General features: G+C 52.0%; 1 protein-coding gene and 1 pseudogene across 4 annotated transcripts; one reads left to right on the top strand and one right to left on the bottom strand.

Moving 5' to 3' along the window:
• Window positions 1-20,040, top strand: part of LOC132334705 (zinc finger protein 850-like) — a 1,130,993-nt pseudogene that overhangs the window by 194,117 nt on the left and 916,836 nt on the right.
• Window positions 765-20,028, bottom strand: LOC132334752 (hydrocephalus-inducing protein homolog). Of its 4 annotated transcripts, XM_059860862.1 has the most exons (8): window positions 19,782-20,028; window positions 16,694-16,809; window positions 16,098-16,427; window positions 14,385-14,519; window positions 13,193-13,392; window positions 9,283-9,407; window positions 7,808-8,012; window positions 765-1,705 (listed from the first exon to the last, which is right to left on the bottom strand). In XM_059860862.1, the coding sequence occupies exons 3-8, from the start codon at window positions 16,182-16,184 to the stop codon at window positions 1,498-1,500; spliced, it is 960 nt and encodes a 319-aa protein (XP_059716845.1). In that variant the 5' UTR covers window positions 16,185-16,427; window positions 16,694-16,809; window positions 19,782-20,028; the 3' UTR covers window positions 765-1,497. The 4 variants fall into 4 exon arrangements, with proteins under 4 accessions (XP_059716845.1, XP_059716847.1, XP_059716848.1 ...); XM_059860864.1 differs by lacking the exon at window positions 16,098-16,427 and having other exon boundaries at window positions 14,385-14,510; XM_059860865.1 differs by lacking the exons at window positions 16,098-16,427; window positions 19,782-20,028 and adding an exon at window positions 18,119-18,229 and having other exon boundaries at window positions 14,385-14,510.

Raw genomic sequence — 20,040 nt, forward strand, 5'->3', positions numbered from 1 at the left:
GTTAACCAAACATCAAAGGACTGCTTTGGATGCTTGGAATCGATAAGCCAGATAAGAACAGCGACCCGTGGGAAAAATTACAAAAATAAACAGGGGACCCAGGAGAAGGAGCCAAGAAAGCCGTTTCAGAAATGGATGAAGGAGAGGGCGATCCAAAGAGGTAATTACCTACGTTTCCAGCGTTTATTCTACCTGGACAGGGGGAAACTAGCTAAAATTGTTTTGGACGACATGGAATGCTTGTCCTGTGATATATCACCCAGCGAAATTTATTCGGTATTCAAAAGCAGGTGGGAAACACCTGGTAATTTTTCTGGCCCTGGGGACTTTGAAATTAACGGGAAGGCTGACAACAGTGCCTTCAGGGACTTAATCACGGCTAAAGAAATTGAAAAAAATGTGCAGGAAATGAGCAAGGGCTCGGCTCCGGGTCCAGATGGGATTACTCTTGGGGACATCAAGAAGATGGATCCCGGATATTCCCGGACCGCCGAGATCTTCAACCTATGGTTAACATCTGGGGAACTCCCGGACATGGTGAGGGGGTGCAGGACTGTTTTAATTCCTAAATTAATCAAACCGGACCGTTTAAAGGACAATAATAACTGGAGGCCTATCACGATCGGTTCCATCTTGCTGAGACTCATCTCCAGGATCATAACAGCCAGGCTGAGTAACGCGTGCCCCCTCAACCCAAGGCAAAGAGGCTTTATCAGAGCAGCAGGATGCTCCGAGAACCTGAAACTCCTGCAGACTATAATTCGAACTGCCAAAAGAGAGCACAGACCGCTGGGTGTTGTATTTGTGGACATTGCCAAGGCCTTTGATACAGTAAGCCACCAGCACATCATACATGCTTTGCAACAAAGAAAAGTGGATCCCCACATCCTCGGCCTGGTGAACAATATGTACAAGAACATCAGTACGTACGTCACCACAAAAAGGAACGCACACACGGACAAAATCCAAATCAAGGTGGGAGTAAAGCAAGGTGACCCACTATTCCCCCTTTTATTTAACCTAGCAACAGAGCCCCTGTTGGGCAAGCTGGAAGAGTGTGGCAAAGGATACCAACGAGACAGCAGCAGCATCACAGCAATGGCATTTGCAGATGACTTGGTTTTATTGAGCGACTCCTGGGAAAGCATGAAAGCGAACATCGCAATACTAGAGACTTTCTGCAATCTCACCGGTCTCAAAACACAGGGGGAAAAATGCCACGGCTTTTACATCAAGCCCACTAAGGATTCTTACGCCGTCAATAACTGCGCTGCTTGGACCATCAACGGCACACCCCTGAACATGATTGACCCCGGAGAATCTGAGAAGTACCTCGGCCTGCAGTTTGACCCCTGGACTGGGATAGCAAAACCCGATCTCTCGGCGAAGCTAGACTTCTGGCTCAAACGAATCGATCAAGCTCCACTTAAACTTCTGCAAAAGCTGGATATCCTCAAAACATACACCACCCCTCGACTGACCTACCTGGCAGACCACTCAGAACTGAAGGCAGGGGCCCTCGAAGCCCTGGACCAAAAAATCCGAACAGCGGTCAAGGACTGGCTGCACCTGCGATGCCATCTTGTACTCAAGCACGAAGGACGGCGGTTTGGGTGTTACCAAACTGGTAGGGCTGATCCCCAGTGTACAAACCCGAAGGCTGCATCGGATTGCGCAGTCCTTGGATGAGACAATGAAGAATTTCCTAGAGAAAGATCAAATGGAACAAATGCATAAGAAACTATGGATTCAAGCTGGAGGGGAAAGTGAGAAGACGCCCTCGATTTGGGAAGCACTGCCGGCGACAGAACCATCCAATAGTGCAGACACAACTTCAGAGTGGGAAGCACCGATCCTGAAAAGCAAATTTCCTAAACCATGTGATTGGAGGAGAAAGGAATTCAAAAAATGGACCAAATTAGTGTCCCAGGGCCGTGGAATTAGGAATTTTGAAAGTGATAAAATTAGTAACTATTGGCTTCAGTACTATAGACGCATACCTCACAGGAAACTCCTCACTGCATTACAACTCAGGGCCAACGTCTACCCCACGGGAGAATTTCTCTCATGGGGTAGAGAGGATAGTTCCATCAAGACATGTAGACATTGCGCTGCAGACATTGAAACGTGGGCCCACATCGTCGGCTTTTGCCAAGTGACGCAGGACGCCCGAATCAAGAGGCACAATCACATCTGTGAGAGGCTGATTGAGGAGGCGCAGAAGAGGGACTGGGTAGTGTACAAAGAACCGCACATAAGGGACGCCACCAAAGAACTGTACAAACCAGACCTGATATTTGTGAAAGACACTTGTGCACTTGTCGTGGATGTGACGATATGATACAAAGCAACCAAATCTTCCCTGGAAGAAGCCGCTGCAGAGAAAGTGAACAAGTACAAACATTTGGAAACCGAGGTACAAAACCTCACCAATGCAAAGGACATTGTTTTCATGGGCTTTCCCCTTGGGGCACGGGGGAAATGGTACAAGGGAAATTCTGAACTTTTGAGTACTCTTGGCCTCCCTAAATCGAGGCAGGAGTTGGTAGCAAAGACTTTATCCACAGAAGCGCTTCTATCATCTGTGGACATTGTACATATGTTTGCCAGTAGGGCCAGAAGATTGCCAGGGTAGATGATTTTTTGTATTGTTTTTGTATTTTGAATTTTCTTGTAGATTTGTTTTTGTTGTTTGTACTATTTTTCTTTGTATTTCATTTTTGTAAAGGGTTTTATATGTTTTTGTATATTTTTCAATAAACTTGACAGTAGCTAGGTTTGTAGGGAAGCCACAAGCCAGTTAGGTAGCTCATAGTAAGTAGGGACAGAGACTTTTTAATTCATAAAAATCTGGCCAGGCGGCCAGTGGCAGCAGTGGCGAGGCCACAGGCGCCGCGCACCGCGCTGCCGGTTCTAAGAGAGAGCTCGTGCGGCTGTCCCAGCTGGCCCGGGCCGAGCCCTCCTGTCCGTGCTGGCGGGTGCCAGGTGCACCGGGTCTCCTCGACCCGCCGAGGGACGGAGCGGACCTTGCCCCTCCGCCCCTCAGCCAGGCGTCCAGCCCTGGGGTAGACCTGTTGTCCAAGGTGGGACTTAGCCTCTGGATGACACAGGGTAGACCTGTTGTCCCGGCCTGACTTGGCCTTTGGGGAGCATGGGGTAGACCTGTTGTCCCGGCCGGACTAAGCCTACAGAGACCCAGGGTAGACCTGTCGTCCCGGGCTACCCTCGCCCCCCTGGGCGCCGACTACCGGGCAGACCGACCCCCGCCATGGGACGCCCGGGCCCGTGGCCCAGGCCAGGCCTGCAAGCGCGTGTCAGGCGGGCGACGCGCGCCTCGCGGTGTGTCCCGCTCTGGAGGGCCCACTTGCCCGCTCCCACGCCCTCCTTCCCCCCTGAAAAAGGTGAGGGGACGGGATGGGGTGAGGGCGCTCTTTTGACACTTGGGTGTGTCAGCAGCAGGCAGAGCACAGGGCACAGGCTGCCTGTCGGCTCGGCTGGTAGTGCGCTGGATACAAAAGGAAAATAAATAACATTTGCCAATATTGGGTTGTTTTTTTTTTTCCCCCACCCCCCGGATGGGTTTCTCCTTCCAAGCAAACAGAACAGCCGTTCTTTCAGGAAAGGAGAAAAGAAAAAGGGGGGGCAAAAACCCAAGAAAACCCAAATCCAAACCACAAGCCCCCCACCCCGCCGCCCAAAAAAAATCCAACCTCTAAACTCGGCATCAAACAAAGGCAAAGGAACCCGGGGGGGGGGGGGGGGGGGGGGGAACCACCAAAAAAACTGCCCCCCCTAAAAACCCCCACAAACCCCACAACCCAAAAACCAAAGCAAAGCAAAGCAAAGAAGAAAGCCTCCCCCCCTCAACCCACCCCACCCCAAAAACAAAAACAAAAAAACCCCCTCAAACCAGCAAAAAATAAAAATCGAAAAGACGGATGGCTCTTGATAGTGGGGGCTTCATTGGGTGGGACGGGGGCTGATAGAGCCCTCCGGCTCCAGGCGGTTACGAGTCTGTGAGCTTACCCCAGCAACGGGGTTGCCGGGTATGGGGAGGCGCCCGGCGGCGGGTGCCGACCAGGGGACAACCGGTGTAGCCCGGCTCTGGCCCGGTCCCGGCTCCTGTCGTTGACCGGACTCTGGGGCTGCCGGGGGCTTGGCGAGGCGCCTGGGCGGCGGGCGGCCCCATGCGGACACCGGGTCTGCCCTGGCTGCCCGGAGTGCACCAGGTCTACCCTGGCTCCCCAGGTAGACACCAAGTCTACCCCAGTTGCCATGGTGGACACCAGGTCTACCCTGGCTGCCGCGGCAGAAACCAGGTCTACCCCGGCTGCTGCAGCAGATAACAGGTCTACCCAGGCTGCCCAGAAGGCACCAGGTCTACCCTGGCTCCCCGGGCGGACAACAGGTCTACCCCAGCTCCCCAGGCGGGCAACAGGTCTACCCTGGCTCCCCGCGGAAACCAGGTCTACCCCGGCTGCCACGGCGGACAACAGGTCTATCCCGGCTGCTGCGGTGGACAACAGGTCTACCCCAGCTCCCTGGACAGACAACAGGTCTACCCTGGCTCCCCGGCAGACACCAGGTCTACCCCGGATCGGCACATGGTCTACCCCGGCTGCTGTGGTGGACAACAAGTCTACCCCGCTGCCCCAGCGGACATCGGGTCTACCCCGGCTCCCCAGCGGACACCAGGTCTACCCCGGCTGCCCAGGCGGACAACAGGTCTACCCCGGATCCCCGGGTGGGCACATGGTCTACCCCGGCTGCTGTGGTGGACAACAGGTCTACCCCACTGCCCTGGCAGACATCGGGTCTACCCTGGCTCCCCAGCGGACACCAGGTCTACCCCGGCTGCCGAGGCGGAAAACAGGTCTATCCCAGCTCCTAGTTGGGCATCAGGTCTACTCCGGCTCCCCGGGCGGACACCAGGTCTACCCCGGTGCCGGGCCGCCGGGGATCAGCGCAGTCCCCAGGCAGCGGGGCCCACCAGGGACAACAGGTCTACCTCGCTCTGGCGGGACTTAGTCCGATTTCGGCAGGCACCGGGTAGACCTGTTGTCGCGGCCGGCCGCAGAAGTTCACCAAGGGGTCGCTGTTGGCGGCCGCCTCCAGCGATGTCATGGTAGGAGGCGGCCTGCGGCGGCGCGCCTTCCCGGTTGAGTTCCATTTGTCCTCTTGGAGGCGTGGGCGCCTTTGGACTCGTCTGTCCGTACTATGGGAGCGAGGTGACGGGCCGCATCCCCGCAGGTTGAGCCAGTGCCTGTGTCCAAGGCAGAGCGGGGCGGCTGCACCCGCGGTCGCCGGGGCGAAGGGAGCTCCGCCTAGCCGGGACGAGTTGCGTGGCTTCGTCCCAGCTCCCATCCTGCCCAGGGAAGTGGGTACAGTTGGAGAGCCGAGAAAGAAGGGCGCTGAGAGGGGATCCTGAGAGGCCGAGAGAGAAGGGGCGAGAGAGGATCCTGAAAAAGACCCAGAGAGAAGGCCGAAAGACAAACACTGAGAGGTGAGAGAGAAGGGCAGAAGACGAGTGCTGAAAGGCGAGAGAGAAGGGCGGCAGACGATCGCAGAGCCGCTCGCCGGCCGAGGCGAGGCAGAAAGATGAGGCTGCCGGCGTGTCCCGCTCAGGCCCAGCTTCTGTTGGCTCTGTGAAGGGGGGGCGGCCACCCTGGGTAACCGGCGGCGGGCGAGGCGGCGGTGCCACATCCCTTTTCTGCCTGGCCCTAAGCCAGGGCCCACTCCGCGGGCACGGTTTTTGGCTTTTTGGGCTGTCGGTCTGCATCGGCGGCTGGCAGCCGGGGCTGGACACGTCTGGGCCTTTTCCCGGGCCTTGCCCGAGAGCCCCGAGTGCCGCCTGGTGGGCCAAGGTGGTGGCATCCCGTTCCCTGCTCCCGACCTGTTGGCCAGCATGTCCAGGGTGTCGGAAGGGCGGTGGAAACGTGCCGTGGGGCGTGCGGCCTGGCCTCGGCCCACCACCTGGCTCGAGGGGCTCGGTGACGGCGGTCGCCCCGTGAGGCGCGGAGCCGGGGTGGCGGCGCCCCGGCCCCGGCCCTGTGTTGTTGAGGCCGTTCCCCCTTCCTCGGCCTAAAGCCGGGAACCCGCGTGGCGGTCGGAATTTTTCAGGGGCGCCGACGCGGGCCGCGGTGGCCAGCCAGCCCTAGCACGGACCCGGAACCCGACAGAGAGCCCTCCGGAAGGTCCTGGGCACGGCAGTGGCGCCTCGCCCACCTCGGTCATGGACGGATCGAATGAGCCGCTTATGCCGGGCGGACTGGGTTGCCACCCGGGTCTGTGGGTTTTTTTCCTTAGGCGTGCCGGGGTGCTGTCAGAGTGAGGGTGTGCCCACCCGGCCTCCGCGGGTTTTTTTTTTTATCTCTCGCGGCTCTGAGCCGCAGCACTGAGAAGGGCGCGACGAAGGTGCGCAGGCCCACAGTGGAAGCAATGGTGGATGGAGAGAGAGAAGGGAGAGCGCCGAGATTGCTGGTGGGCGCTGGTGGGGGAGCGAGAGGCGCGTGCCATGACCCCCGGCCCGGGCCCGCGGCCCCCATGGCTAGCACGGGTCATTGCCGAACGTGCGCTGCCATGTGCCTTTTTGTCGTGCCGTCCCCACCCCGTATTTTATTTCCGTTTGTTTTTTCCTGGAGGGGGGGAAGCTGACTGCTGTGAGGCGGGCGAAAGCTGGTGGCCCGTGGCCCAGTCGGTAGCACTTTTCTCGCACGCTCAGACTTGGTTCCCCATCCGAAGGAGGCTGAGAACCCCCTTCCCGGCCCGGTGGTCCGGTCCTGCCGTTGCCTAGCTGAAGGGAGCCTTCGGTTGCGGGTGGGTGGCGGCACCCCCCGTGCTCCCGGTGTTGTCCCCGGACCGTGGCCGTGGGGCCTCTGTTGCGATCGATGAGGCTTTTTGGGTGGCGTCGAGAAGACGGTAAAACTTGACTATCTAGAGGAAGTAAAAGTCGTAACAAGGTTTCCATAGATGAACCTGTGGAAGGATCATTACCGCTGGGGCCCTCTCGCGGGGCCCGCTCCGTTCGCACGCTCGGCCCCTTGGCACGCCGGCAGCAGTCGGCGCTGGGGGCCACACGCCCTTCCTGAAGGCGTCCCTGGGGTCCAGGTACTGGATATCACCAGGAAATTCCCTAATGACTAAATGAACTTCATCTGTTCACCACGGTCTGGGGTACAGTGACTGTGAAATAACAGAGCTCTCAATATTTGGTGAAACAAGGAGGGCCATCAACAAAACTTCCACTGGGGACTTCTGGAGGGCAGATCCGGCCTGTTCAAGAGACTGATTTGGAGAGTACCCTGGGCAACAGCCCTTAAAAACAAAGGGGTCCCGGAAGGATGGACATACTTCAAGAAAGAAGTCTGGAAGGCACAGGAACAGACTGTCCCTGTGGGTGGAAAGACAAGCTGATGGGGAAGACAACCAGCCTGGATGGGCAAGGAGCTTTTCAAGGAACTAAGGGGAAAACAAGAGGGTGTATCCCCTACAGAAAGAGGGTGAACTGTTTAAGGATGTTGCCAGGTGATGTAGGAAGAAGATTAGAGAGGCAAAAGCCCAATTAGAACTTAAAGAAATCCAGTCATCGCAACCAATCTTCCCTTCCCAAAATGCCATCCTTTGGTTGGACTATCAATGGAACTGGAATGTCAAGTGCTGAGCTCCTGAAGCCCAGCGACACACACCTCAGTGCCAGGCATGGTTTACTTGGCCTAAACCATTCAGAAGCACCAACACCCCCCTTAGGCCACGCATCAGTTTCAGTCTTGGGCCATGGATTCCACTGAAATGCATCTTTCACACCAACCTCCTCTTCTCTTCGATCTCTCCTTCCTCAGTAGGAAAAGCCTTCCACTGCAAGTGGGCTGTGATGTTACTCCTGTTTTCAATGAACATGGTTTTGTGGCTTGACATGGTGATGAAAGTCTTCTCAAGCTCCACGGAATTTGTGCTCAACCCAACATTGATTTCTACAGCATCTCCGCGGAGGTTTGTGTGGATATTTTCTTCACCTGGAACAAAGCAAAGGGGAGACTTTGCTCAGCTCAGTTGCTGATGGAAACACAAGGAACAGAGCAAACCACAGGTCACAGAAGGAAATGTCACAGCTTTTAGCTGTGCTAGCAGTTCTGTGGATCAGTCCATTTATCACGTCCTGACAGCTCTGTGTGCGCAGCGTGAGGGTGTCCTGGGCACCTCCTAAACCACCTTATTTCTGAGAGCGTTTGTAGAGATTTGGCCCCAAGGTGACAGCATGCACAGTGAGATTTGTCAGATGTGCTCCAGTGACCCACTCAGATCACACTGAGGAGCCCTGTTCAGTCCTGGCTTGCCCAGGGTCTCCCCTGGGCATCCCACGAGACTCTTGTCTCTCCTGATCCCTTGGATCCCTTGCTGCTGACCAGCAAACATGCCTGGGAGCATGTGGGCAGCAAAAGGAGGCCCTGAGGAACAAGTGACAGCCCACAGCAGGAGGGGACACAGGCAAGGAAACACAACCAGCCTGGCTCTGCAATTTGACAAACCACTACAAAATAAACACCATGAAAATCATCATCATCAAACCCACAGCAGCACCAGTCTTGAAATATTTTATATTGTTCTGATCTCAAAAACCAAGCTGCAGCATTTCAAATTAAATAAAAAACAGACAAAGGAAAGTAAGTTTAAGGAAAGATTAACACAGAGCAGCTTCCATATGAAGGCTGAATGGGATTCCTCAGACTAGAAATCAAACAGGAGATAGATATGAGAGGTTTGAAACAGCATGAACTGCCTGGGAAATGGGGACAAGGAAAAATCTGATTTGTCACCAAACAGGAACTCGAGGGCCTGAGAATGTTATTAGACAGGAGCTAAATAAATGTGTAGAGGGCCACACAGACAAAGGGTCTGTGACAAGCCAGTGGAGAAGCAGCATATGGGACAGAGGTGTGCAAACAATCCATTGCATTGGAGAGAGTCTGATGGAAACCTCACACCTCACCTACAGCACTGCCCAGGAATGAAATAAAATTTCACCCAGGCATAGCCACACGGTAGTGGAGAATCAGGGTTCCTCCTTCCTCCACTCAGCAACTCCCAGCAAAACAGGAGTCCAAAACTCTTAGCCCTGTTAGAGGGGATCCACTTGATCAAGCCCCTAAATACCAAGGAGTTCTCAGTTTGCTTTGGGGTAAAGCTGGAACAGGGGAGGGACCTCAGGAGGGAATGGAGGGGGATGGGACAACAGGGAGTGATGGTGGAGAACTGTCCTGTGCCCGTGCAGGGCCCAGCACTCACCTGTGCTGCAGCACACTGCCAGGGACCCACAGTGGTCACCCGTGGTCAGCAGGTGAAATCCCACTGTCACCTGCATGGTGTCACCAGCGTCCAGAATTCCTATGGCTGGTGACATGGAGAAAGAACTGCAACACGAAGAGAGGGATCAGGGCTCGGGAGGACACCTGGGCATGAGATTCCTTCTGCACTGCAGCTCACCTCAGCTCACTTAGTGTGAAAAATGCATATTATACAATTAGCTCTTTGCAAATACTAAAATGAATATAATATGTGTTATGTTGGGAAGTTGTTTGTAGTACTGTATTAATCCGTTTTAAGTAGTGTGTTAAATGTAATTTTAGGCTAGAACATCATATTAAAATAGAAACTACGTGATGTAAGATATTTTTTCTTACTAGCTCAAGAAATGAATAAGAAAATCAAGAAATGATTTACACAGAGATAACAGCAACAGGACACCCAAAATCCCAAGAGAAGAATTACTGCCCCCCTATCAGGAAGGATCAGACTTCATGGGGACTGAGATGACTGATTACAAGATGAGGGGGGGAAGTTGACAATAAACAGAAAAATCCCTAGTTTGAAAGGAATGTTTGCATTGTGTATGAGATATATGAATATGCAACAGGCTATTGCTTTTAAGGATTAATCCTTTGTTAGCAAAACCTGTTCTGTGGCAGAGCAGAATGCCTGGATGTCCTTAATTCCTTTCTTTTTTATTGTCCCTTTATTGTCCTAACTCTGATTGTCCAAATTCTTATTGCTGTAATGTTTATTACTCTTTTTAGAACTATTTGATTACTGTTGAACTTTTAAAACTTTAACAAAAGGGATTGGCTTTTTTCACATTTGGGCAAGCAGGGAGCAAACCAACCACAGTCAGCAGAACACAGGGCAGGGTCAGAAACAGCCACTGAGCCACTTCTGAGGAGATCCAGCCCCCACAAGATGCTGTGGGATAAAATGACCTCACCTCCCCCATACTCTGCATCCTGCCCTCTACAATGAGACTCAAGGGTCCCACTGCCAGCAATCCCATCAGAGAATGGTTTGTGAAGAGCACAGAGAGGGTTCAGAGCTACCTGCATGCACAACTTGACACTGAGTGCCTAAGGAATTTCTCCTTTCCTGATGTTTATAGAACTCACCTCAAGAGATGCAAATGTTAGGGCACTACCTGTCCTGGGATATTACAGCCTAGGAATCAGACAGGGAGAAGGAACTTTCCCTTGAAGACCAAGGAATAATTACTGCTGAATTTGCAGTGTGGTTCTTTGGTTTCTTTTACCTTGAAAACATCCTGATCTAGCCTAAAAGGGCACATTTCATCAGCACTTCAATGAAGGCTGCCCTAAGAAAAGGAGCAATCAAAACTCTGAAAGAGTGCAAATGCAGATTAGAGCAATACAGTGACATGGAAACCCAAAAGGAGGATGCCATTTACAGTCTGACTGATCCAATCCCAGCTCAATGAAGCACCATGAGCAGGAGCACACCAAGGAAGCAGACCAGAAGGTTTCTGTGTGTTTACCAGCAATGCAGTCTGGGACTCTGGGTTGTCATCCAGGCTGGTAACTGTTGGCTTGGCCCACCTGACAAACTCTGTGCAATGTGTTGGAAATGCTTCTGCAAATGTGTTGGTGCACTTTGGATTTAACAGGAGCAATCAGGATTGGTCACCAGGTGAACAGCTCTTGCCTGACAAACACAAGACTGTGCTTTGATGCTCAGGGAGAGCTCAGGGGAAATGTGCTTCTGCCCAGCAGCTGCTGGGCTTTGTGCTCTTCTACAGCCCCACTGAGGAAACAAAAGTTCCTGGCCTTGGTACTTTGCTGCTGGTCAATCTGTCACTTACAAGTGTGTTCAGGGGACTTTGGTGATGAACCATCACACACAAAAATAAGGAGAACATCCGAAAAGCTGAACTTTGTTCAGGTCAGCAGTGACAGCTGATGAACTTGCTCCAGGTTCTGCTCATTAAGGTCCTCTTGCTGCAATGATGGGCCTGACCTGTTCCCATTCCCACTGGTGAGAACATCACTGCTGGCTGATGGGGAAGCCTTGGGCCAGAAATGTCTATGTGCTGGACGTCAGGCTTTGGAGAGAGGGGAGGAAAGACAAGGCCCCAGCAGCCCCAGAGCTCCTGCATCCGCCCCAGGGGTGATGCCAGGACTGCTGCAGCTCTCTGCTGGGGCTCGAGGGGATCAGTGCCTGCTGGGGGCAAGGCACAGGATTTTGTTCTTCTTCTTCTGCCAGAAATTTCACCAGAACAGAGAAGCTGCCACTTAAGGGAATCCCTGGCCACACTTCAGCACTGCCTCCATTCCATTCCATTCCATTCCATTCCATTCCATTCCATTCCATTCCATTCCATTCCATTCCATTCCATTCCATTCCATTCCATTCCATTCCATTCCATTCCCACTCCTGCCCCATGTTACATGCTCCTGCCCTCAGATGGCAGGATGGCAATAACACTCCTGGGGGTGACTTCAGGGGTTGCCTGAGAAAGAAGGTATCTTCTTATTTTCAAATTATCAGGAGAAGAGGATCCAGCCAAATTCAGGACTCTGTTTTCTGGACTGAAAAACTGGGTGCAATCAGCCCCTGCCTCTCCTACATCCCACCCTGGGCTGTACCCACCAGACTCCTCTCTTCCTGCTGTAGCAGTCATCTCTCACACAGACCTGGCTCCCCAAAAACCAGAGACACAAGCTCTACTCCTCTGAATTTCAGCCAACATCACTAAGCTGCACCCTGAGCCCAGAGATAGAAGAGCTGTGAAGGAGACATCCCTGACACTGTAATAACCAAATGAAAACCAGTGCCAAGAGATGGGGCAAGCAGGCTAAATTTTGGCCTTTTATCTGTTCACTGTGAGCTGTTCCTTAAGATAGTTCCCATCCTGTTAGATCTGTCCTTTCAATGAATCACTACTGCAACCAACAGGCAAAAAAGAGAAGGTATGGAGGGGTTTTAATAGGTTGTTTTCTTCTGCTTTTAAACTAGGTCCATTTGAATGTTTGTTTCCTTGTATGGCATCTAAAGGCAGGTCCAGATCTCCCAATGGCACCTTGCAATCCCCAGACACTGCTCTTGCTTTGAGCAGTGTGTTTGCTCAGATGATTTCCAGAGGTCCCCTCTGGAAAAGTTATTCTATACTTTTATTTTCTAAAACAGCCCAAATTCTTTTGACATCTTCACTAAATGTCTCATATTTCCTACACACCTGTGCAGGAAGTACCTATGGGCTGGTGGTATATTGAGAGGCATTGGAAGAGCTCAACCTTCATCAAAGTTTCCAATGAAGAATTAATAATCTTTTGGCAAACATTTAACACAAACCAAAATGAAAAAACAGCAGAAACACAGGGACTTCAGAAAAAAAAAAAAGAAATCTCAATGAAAGGGGGCACAACCTTATTCAGAGATTTAAATCATCAGTTTGAAATTTTAAACTGGCTTTCAAAGGTTCATCATGGAGCAGAAGAGGGGACTGGTGCCCCCAGCTGGCAAGGGAAATCAGATCAGCTTTAGTAGCAGGAACTGCACCGGCTGCCTGCAGCACAGCTCATGTTGGGCATCTCATGAGAGGAGCACTGGAAAGCCACATGCCTGTGGCCTCCCAGAGAATGGGCCTATTTGGCCAACACTGCTGAGTAAGCATTGCAGAAGCTGCTTGTGCTCAGGAGGGTGCAAGCCAGCTACCAGCATGTTCCAGCAGCCTCCAGGAAAGCGGGGCCAGAGAAAGCTCAAAGGCTGCATCCTGCTCAGAACACCGAAAGCGAGAGCAGATGTCCTCCATCCTGCTCACTTCCAGCCAGGCTGCAGAGCTGCTCTGGCTCCTTTTGGTGCTCTTCCCCAGCCCTGTTATCACCCAAAGGTGTTCCGCACAAGGACAGATCCTCACCTCTGGGTGCTCAGCTGGTAATGAGCTGCCTGGGTACCGACATTGCAGACCAGCAGAGTCTTCTGGGTGCTGCACTTGACTGGACACTTGGAGAAGTCCAGCTGGGCAGGGAAGTCCAGGATAGCTCGGGCACCAATGGCCCGAATTGGCACAACTATCCTTTCCCTTTCAGTGACACAGATGAGCTCATGGGAATAATCCTGCAGGAAAAGAAACTGCCTCAGCACAGGACATTTAGTGCCATCCCCATGGCAGAAGAAAAACCATTTCTTAGAACCCTTCAATGGCATCAATTTACCTATTCCACCCTTAAATGAACACTAAGTTCTACTAATATGTCACATTTTAAAGGCACCGGTGCACTCTGCAAAACCTATCTCAGTGGCATTAAGCTCTTTTGTCACTTGGGTCATCCAGAGAACTGCCCTAGGCCACCACAATTTTTACTCTACATTTTAATGATGTTAAAGAATTCCTAAGTCCCTTCTAAGGAACATGGAGCTAGGGAACACAGGACATTCTTCCTTAGGTGTTACTGCTACGGGCTCTGGGCTCACAGCTCTGCCTGCAGCTTGTACCTGCCCTACACGAGCTCCTTCAGGCAGGTGTCCCAGTCCCCTGCAGCTCAGCAACCTCCTGCTGACCAAGGGCACCCAGAGCCCCAGTGTGCCTGTGCCAGGCCGGGCTCACAGGCACAGCACATCCTCTGCCCTGGCCCTGCAGCTGTACCATGGTCAGCTGTGCTCAGGGACAGCACAGCTGCAAGGCTGCAGAACAGAGGGGGTGAAAAAGCACCATCTTTGCTCCAGCCCAGGGTGAGGCAGGGAAGCTGTTGGCAGTCAGGAAGGAGGAAAGCTCTCTGACCTCTTTGTTCCTCTAGCATTTTCCATAACAATTAAATCCCTTCCACTGTACCTAGAGATAGCCAAAGATCTATCAACAGCCCTCTGTCATTTTCATCCTGTTCCCTGTGCATCTTCCCTTGGCAATTCTCCGGAATGTGCAGGGAGGGGAAGCAGAGCCTGCCAGGCCTGGCTGCAGTGCCTGACAGCACGTGCCAAGGTGTGACTGGCTGCAGGCTGCCTGCCCATGGACTGGAGCCAGGCTCACAGCATGGAATGGGCTGGACCCACAGTGCAGGGAAAACAGTGGCTGTGCAGATCATTCTGTGCTTTGGCTCCTCCAGTCTCACCTTGTTCTCGCCAGGGCTGAAGCGGATGCGCACAGGGGCAGACGCGCCCGGCGGCACGACACGGAACACATCGCTGGAGCACTTGAGCTGGAAGTAAGGGGAGCTCCCCATGGAGACCTTCACCACCTGAGGAAACTGCAGCAAAGACATGGAACAATGATTTTGCCACTTGTGGAAAGAGAATGAGAGGAGACCTGTCCATGCCCTGCTGACATCCCTCCTTGGCCCCTTTCCCAAAGCACTTTCAGCTCTGCAGGCACAGGCACATCATTCACAAGGCTGAACTCAAATCCCTTCTGTCTGGCTCCAGCATGTTGGCCAGGGCCAGTAGGGCAGTGCCTGCTGGGAAGGAAGGGCCGAGCAGCTCAGCACCAGCCAGATGGAGACAGAGCACCTGAACCAAGTCACCTGCATATTCAACAAGGCCAAAAACCTGCTGGCTTCTGCCTGCACATAGCCATGCAGTAGTCGTGTTCCAGAGGGGGCATGTGCTCCCTGAAAGCAAAACAGCACATTGGCCTGGGGGAAGGAAGAAATTCCCTTCTAGCAGATCAGGTTTGGGTAGGGACATTCTGGGGATAGAGTCAAGCAGGCAGAGCAGCAAGAGGGGAGGCCTAACACTGTGGCCTTACTGGGAATTAAAGCAAACCTGAAAAGCAAAAGAAAGAACACAGCAAGACAACTCCTAAAACAAGTAGATGGCAAAGAGAATTTAAATGGGCAGTAAAGCAGCAAGGAAGAATCATAAAACCATGAGAGCAATCAGCTTGCCAGAAAAGTGACAGAAACACTGACAGGCTGTGCCTATCACTATGGGCCTCAAAGGCATTTTCTGCCTGAAGAAACATGACCAGCACTGACTGACAGTGTGGTTCCAGGATGAAAAGCCAGTCGGCTCTCCAGGCCTTCTTGCTGCCTGTGCAGGCAAGCTGGGCTGCTGGGCATTCCTAACTCCAGCCAGCAGGCCAGGCTCTGCCCTCTGGGATACACAGACTCAGCAAACATGCATTTTCTAGCTCATAGATATCAACCCCCAAGCACCAAAATGCTCTCCAAAAGTCTAAACCAGATGATTTGGACTCCCTCCTGTCTCTTCCCACCAGCCCACTCTTGGCACAAGCCTCACTTAAGAAAATCTTTCCCTGACTGAAATTCCAATGGTCTCTCTTTTCCTCTTTACACTGGAACACAACTGCTGACATTTTTCTACTTTCTCCCTCTCAACTCTCTTGGCAAACTGCAAAACAATCACAATTTCTTCAAGTGAAGGGGAAAACCTCCAGGAGCACATGGCTTTTGTGTGCTGTGGTTCTCCAAAGGGAAAGCAGAGCACTGTGTTGCTTTTGGAAAAGCTGAGCAGAGCTAGATGAAGTGGCAGGAGCCTGAAGTGGCACCTAAAGGCCTCCCACTACTTCTGCTCCATCAGCCTGATTGCAGGGCTCTTTCAGAACACAGCTCCTGCAGTGACAATGCTGTTAATGAAAAGTGATTCCAGCATAAAGTGGAGAAGACTCAGCCCCTGAGTTTGACTGTGAGCTGCACAAAGGGAGCCAAACAGGCTGAGAGAGGCAGAGGAGCCGACATTAACCAAGGAGACACAGGATGTGGTACAGACTCAAGGCAAAGCCCGAGAGCAGGTAAGAACTGTACAGCCCTCAACATTCACACCAATCCAGAGCTTGCAAGAGAAGGCAACTCCTTTGGGATAGATACCATCAACACAGGGCAAACCAAGATCAGGGGAGAATTCCCAGCACAGGAAGATTTCCACCATCCTCCAGAACAAAGGCGCTGAGACATTTTCTTCTGCACGTGCTGCAGCAGATAACTTGCTTTGCTGTACACTGCGTCTGCAGGGCTGGATCTGTGCCCACACAAGAGCTGAGAAAGAACAGCTGCTTTGGAACCTCTTCTAGCTGGGACCAGCTGTGGCTCTCAGGGCTTTGGGCAGAGTTTGAGCTTCCCCCCACCACATGCCCAGGTGCCCAAGGGCAGCTTGGTCAGAGCAGCACCGGTGAGTGTCCAGCCTGACAGAAGGAATTCCTGTGGCAAAGGGAAAGGGACAGAACACGTGCTCAGGGCTTCAGCTGTACATTGGTTTCACTTGGCTCCGCTGGCACAGCCAGGCAAGACCCTGAAACATCACACACTGTTCCCTACTGCACCAGGGCAACCTTCACCAACAGGAGCATGGCACAAAGAGCTGGGGAAGGGGTCTGCAGCTTCACAGCACTGCTGGACAACAGGGGCAGGGAGACCAGGGACACCAGGGGTGTTTGCAGCCTTAACACAGCCCAGTGGGTACTTACAGTAAAAGATGTCAATCTTTCCTGGACAAAAGATGAGGTGTCGAGCTCTACTCTGGGACTCCAGAAGTCATTTTGAAAGGAGGGTCTCCCAGATGAGTGGCAATGCCTCAACAAAACTGGAAGAAGCAACAATGGAAGTCTGAAAATCCAGAACCCAATTCAAGAGATATACTGGTGCTAAAAATTTGATATGATTTGAAAGTAGCTGTCATGGTTTGACACTGGCGCAATGCCAGTGCCCCCATGAAAATGTATTCTCCCGAGTGTCTGCTGTGAGATGTGACCAGAAATAGAGCTAAGCACACTCCAGCTTTGGAATAAAGGAAAGAAATGGATTAATTTACAAGATGTAAAAGAAACACACACATAGAACTCAGAATGAAAACCTTCCAAAACACATTCCTCCTCCCCCCACCAAATCTCCAACACAGCACAGTGAGACAAAACCTTGGATTCTCAATCAAGTTACCACCCCTCAGATAATCAACTCTCAGTTCATCACCACCACCCTTCAGATAATCAATTCTCAGTTGATTATCAGAAGAGAGGAGAATCTCTTGTACCATAGGCTCTCCCAGGAAACACAGCTGAAACCTCTTGTGTTTCCATGTCACACGTGGCACCGCCCGGAGAACATTTGCCACCATGCCCTCTTCCTTCCATGCCCACTGCTCTCACCACTGTGCTTGGACCAGGGCTGCTTCCAGGGTTCCCCTCTTAAGGATGCTTTGCCCAGTTCCAAAAAAGCAACAGTCTCTCATTTTCAGGACACATGTCCACCCCAGTTCACCCCCTGGGGCCGAGGGGTCTCAAGAACCGAGACCTTCTTCTTCACTGAAGATCAAGGGCACTACCACCCTCCTCACCTGTTGTCTCTGTTCATGCCACTCCTTCACATAACATCACTGCACTCTCTTGGCTCCAAGCCATTGCCTCCCCCCCAGTGCAGCCTCTGTGTTTCAGGAAAAAAACACGTTCTGTCCACGGCTATGCAAGACGACTCCAGTCAAAGGCCACTCCATCCTCTCCTCTCACCTCGGATTCTTCTCAACTCTTCCAACATCTTTCACGTGCACAAACTTTCACCACACTTGCCCATTTCCTCCCAGTTCATCTCCATCTCTCGTCTCATTGAGATCATTCATTTCCATCATTCAAGAAAAGGGTTAAAATCTCAGCCTCTGCCTGCCCAGAACTCCCACGACTTCTCACCGAGCCCCGCTGCACCCCCCCTTCTCCTTCTCAGCCGGGCCTGCTGCCAGCACATGATATCAAATTCCAAGGTGGCACAAGCTCAGGCTCTCTCTCTCTCTCTCTCTCTCTCCCGGAGGGGGGGTGGTGGCTGCCCGATGCCTCTCAGTGCTCCTCCACCCTTCCATCCTGCAGGGCCCTTCACCTCCCTTCTCTGTCCAAGGCCCAGCCTACCTCATCCCGGCCACATGGCTTCCCCTCCCCCGCCCAGCCCGCAGCTGGGCAGGGCAGGTCTGGACTCTTCACTAACCGGAACCAAGAGAACTTTCTCCTGGCAGTTCTCTGCTTTTAACCCCCTGAGTTCTCAGAGGCGTGTCCATATCCTCAGTGGCCACACCAGGTGCCAATATTCAAATCTGAGTACCGATTGGTTTGACCACAGCATCCCAAAAAACTCACTTCCTTTTTAAACCAGAACAGTAGCTAAGTGCTTGTTTGGTGTAAGTAGCTACTTTGTTAGGCCCCTGCTTGGACTTTTTCTGAACTATCCATTCAAATCTCCATTCACTATGTTGTGCAATTCAAAGATGGATCATACTGCAGCTAAAAATCTGAACATTAATAATAGTTAGAACAGACAAAGCTGTAGCTTAAATATTACTTAAAAATAGCTAGAGTGGATGTCCTCTTCTTTAGGCTAAAGCACCCCTGCTCTCTCAGCTGCTCCTCACAGGACTTGGGAGAGACTGGAATGCTATGGCTAATGGCTTAAATATTGTTATGAAGGACTTTCTGCCCATTGTGACAAAACTGTAGAAAGAAGCTGTGACCACCGCAGCCCACCCCTCCCTGAAAATGCCTCCTGACTGGAACTTGGGACTGTGAGTTAAGCTGCCTAGGGGAACTTGGAACAAGACAAAGGTGACACTATTGTCCTGTTATCTCAGGTCTGGGGAGAAGTAAACAAGGCTAGGAGAAAAACCTATCCACAACAAAGCCAAACCCAGCAGCTGTCTGGAAAATCAGCTCTGTCTGGGTTCAAGGTGGGCAAGTCATGGCCACAGACTCGTCTGCTGAGGACAGGTTTGCACACAAACCTCCCATCAAAGACCTCCAAGGTGCTCCCAGACCCATTCCTGAGGCCTTGCACCAAATGACTGCAGGGCATGCAAAGTAACACAACCCAATTCATGGCAGACTCTAAGGATATACTAGTGCTAGAGATTTTATATTATTTGCAAGTAGCAATAGACAGAGTCCAACTTGCCCCACCCCAGGGAGGTACCTGGGAGGTCCCACCTTGCCCAAATCTGCATGAATCCATTGGAGTCTTACATTTTGTGAGACCTCACCACAGAGAAGACCAGAAGAGGATTTTATGACACGCCAATGGGATCCAAGGAATGGTGATATTTTCTACCTAATCTGTCTCTGTCACTCTCTTTGTCCCCCCTCTTCCCAACCCCCCATCCCCCTCTCCCGCTTTTTCTATTCCTTTCTCTCTTCCTCACATTTACTGTTACATAAAATCCAGACTATTGACTTTGACATATGGTCTCGTTTGCACCTCAATTCAGAGGCCTCTCCCTAATAATTTTAATAACCAGACAATAACAACCCACTGAAACTTGAGCAGAAATTGTTCACCTTTAAGCAGTTTTAGCAATCACTATAGGAAAATAAAATGTAAAGACTAGTACATTTAGAAAATGTTGCATTTCTTCAGTGCAAAAAACAGCACAATCAGTAGGCCATAGTTCATCCACTCAGCTGTGCGTGCCACCGAACTGCTGCACCAGAAGACGGGCATTATCCCAATCCTGTATTTTCCTTTGGCATTCTCTCTCAGAGTGCAGATGAGACAAAACCGAGAAGTTCAACTTTAGTCAATCTTTACCTTCAAAGGAAATTCAGGAACCTTTCGCAGAGGCCAAAGCTCTGCACATGGAGGAACCTTCCTAAGAGGCCAATGCTGTGCGAATTGAGGACTCCCTAGCAGAGAACAATGTCCTGCACGTTTAGGAATCCTCTGCAGAGACCAATGCTCCGCAAATTCACAGGACTCGCTGGCAGAGACCAATGCTCCGTGAACAATTCACTCGGCAAATCGCCCAGCGAAGCCGCCTGCAGGAGCCCAGGCTGCGCACAACCAGCCA

The sequence above is a fragment of the Haemorhous mexicanus genome, chromosome 16 (assembly GCF_027477595.1).
Source record: "Haemorhous mexicanus isolate bHaeMex1 chromosome 16, bHaeMex1.pri, whole genome shotgun sequence".
NCBI classification, from domain to species: domain Eukaryota; kingdom Metazoa; phylum Chordata; class Aves; order Passeriformes; family Fringillidae; genus Haemorhous; species Haemorhous mexicanus.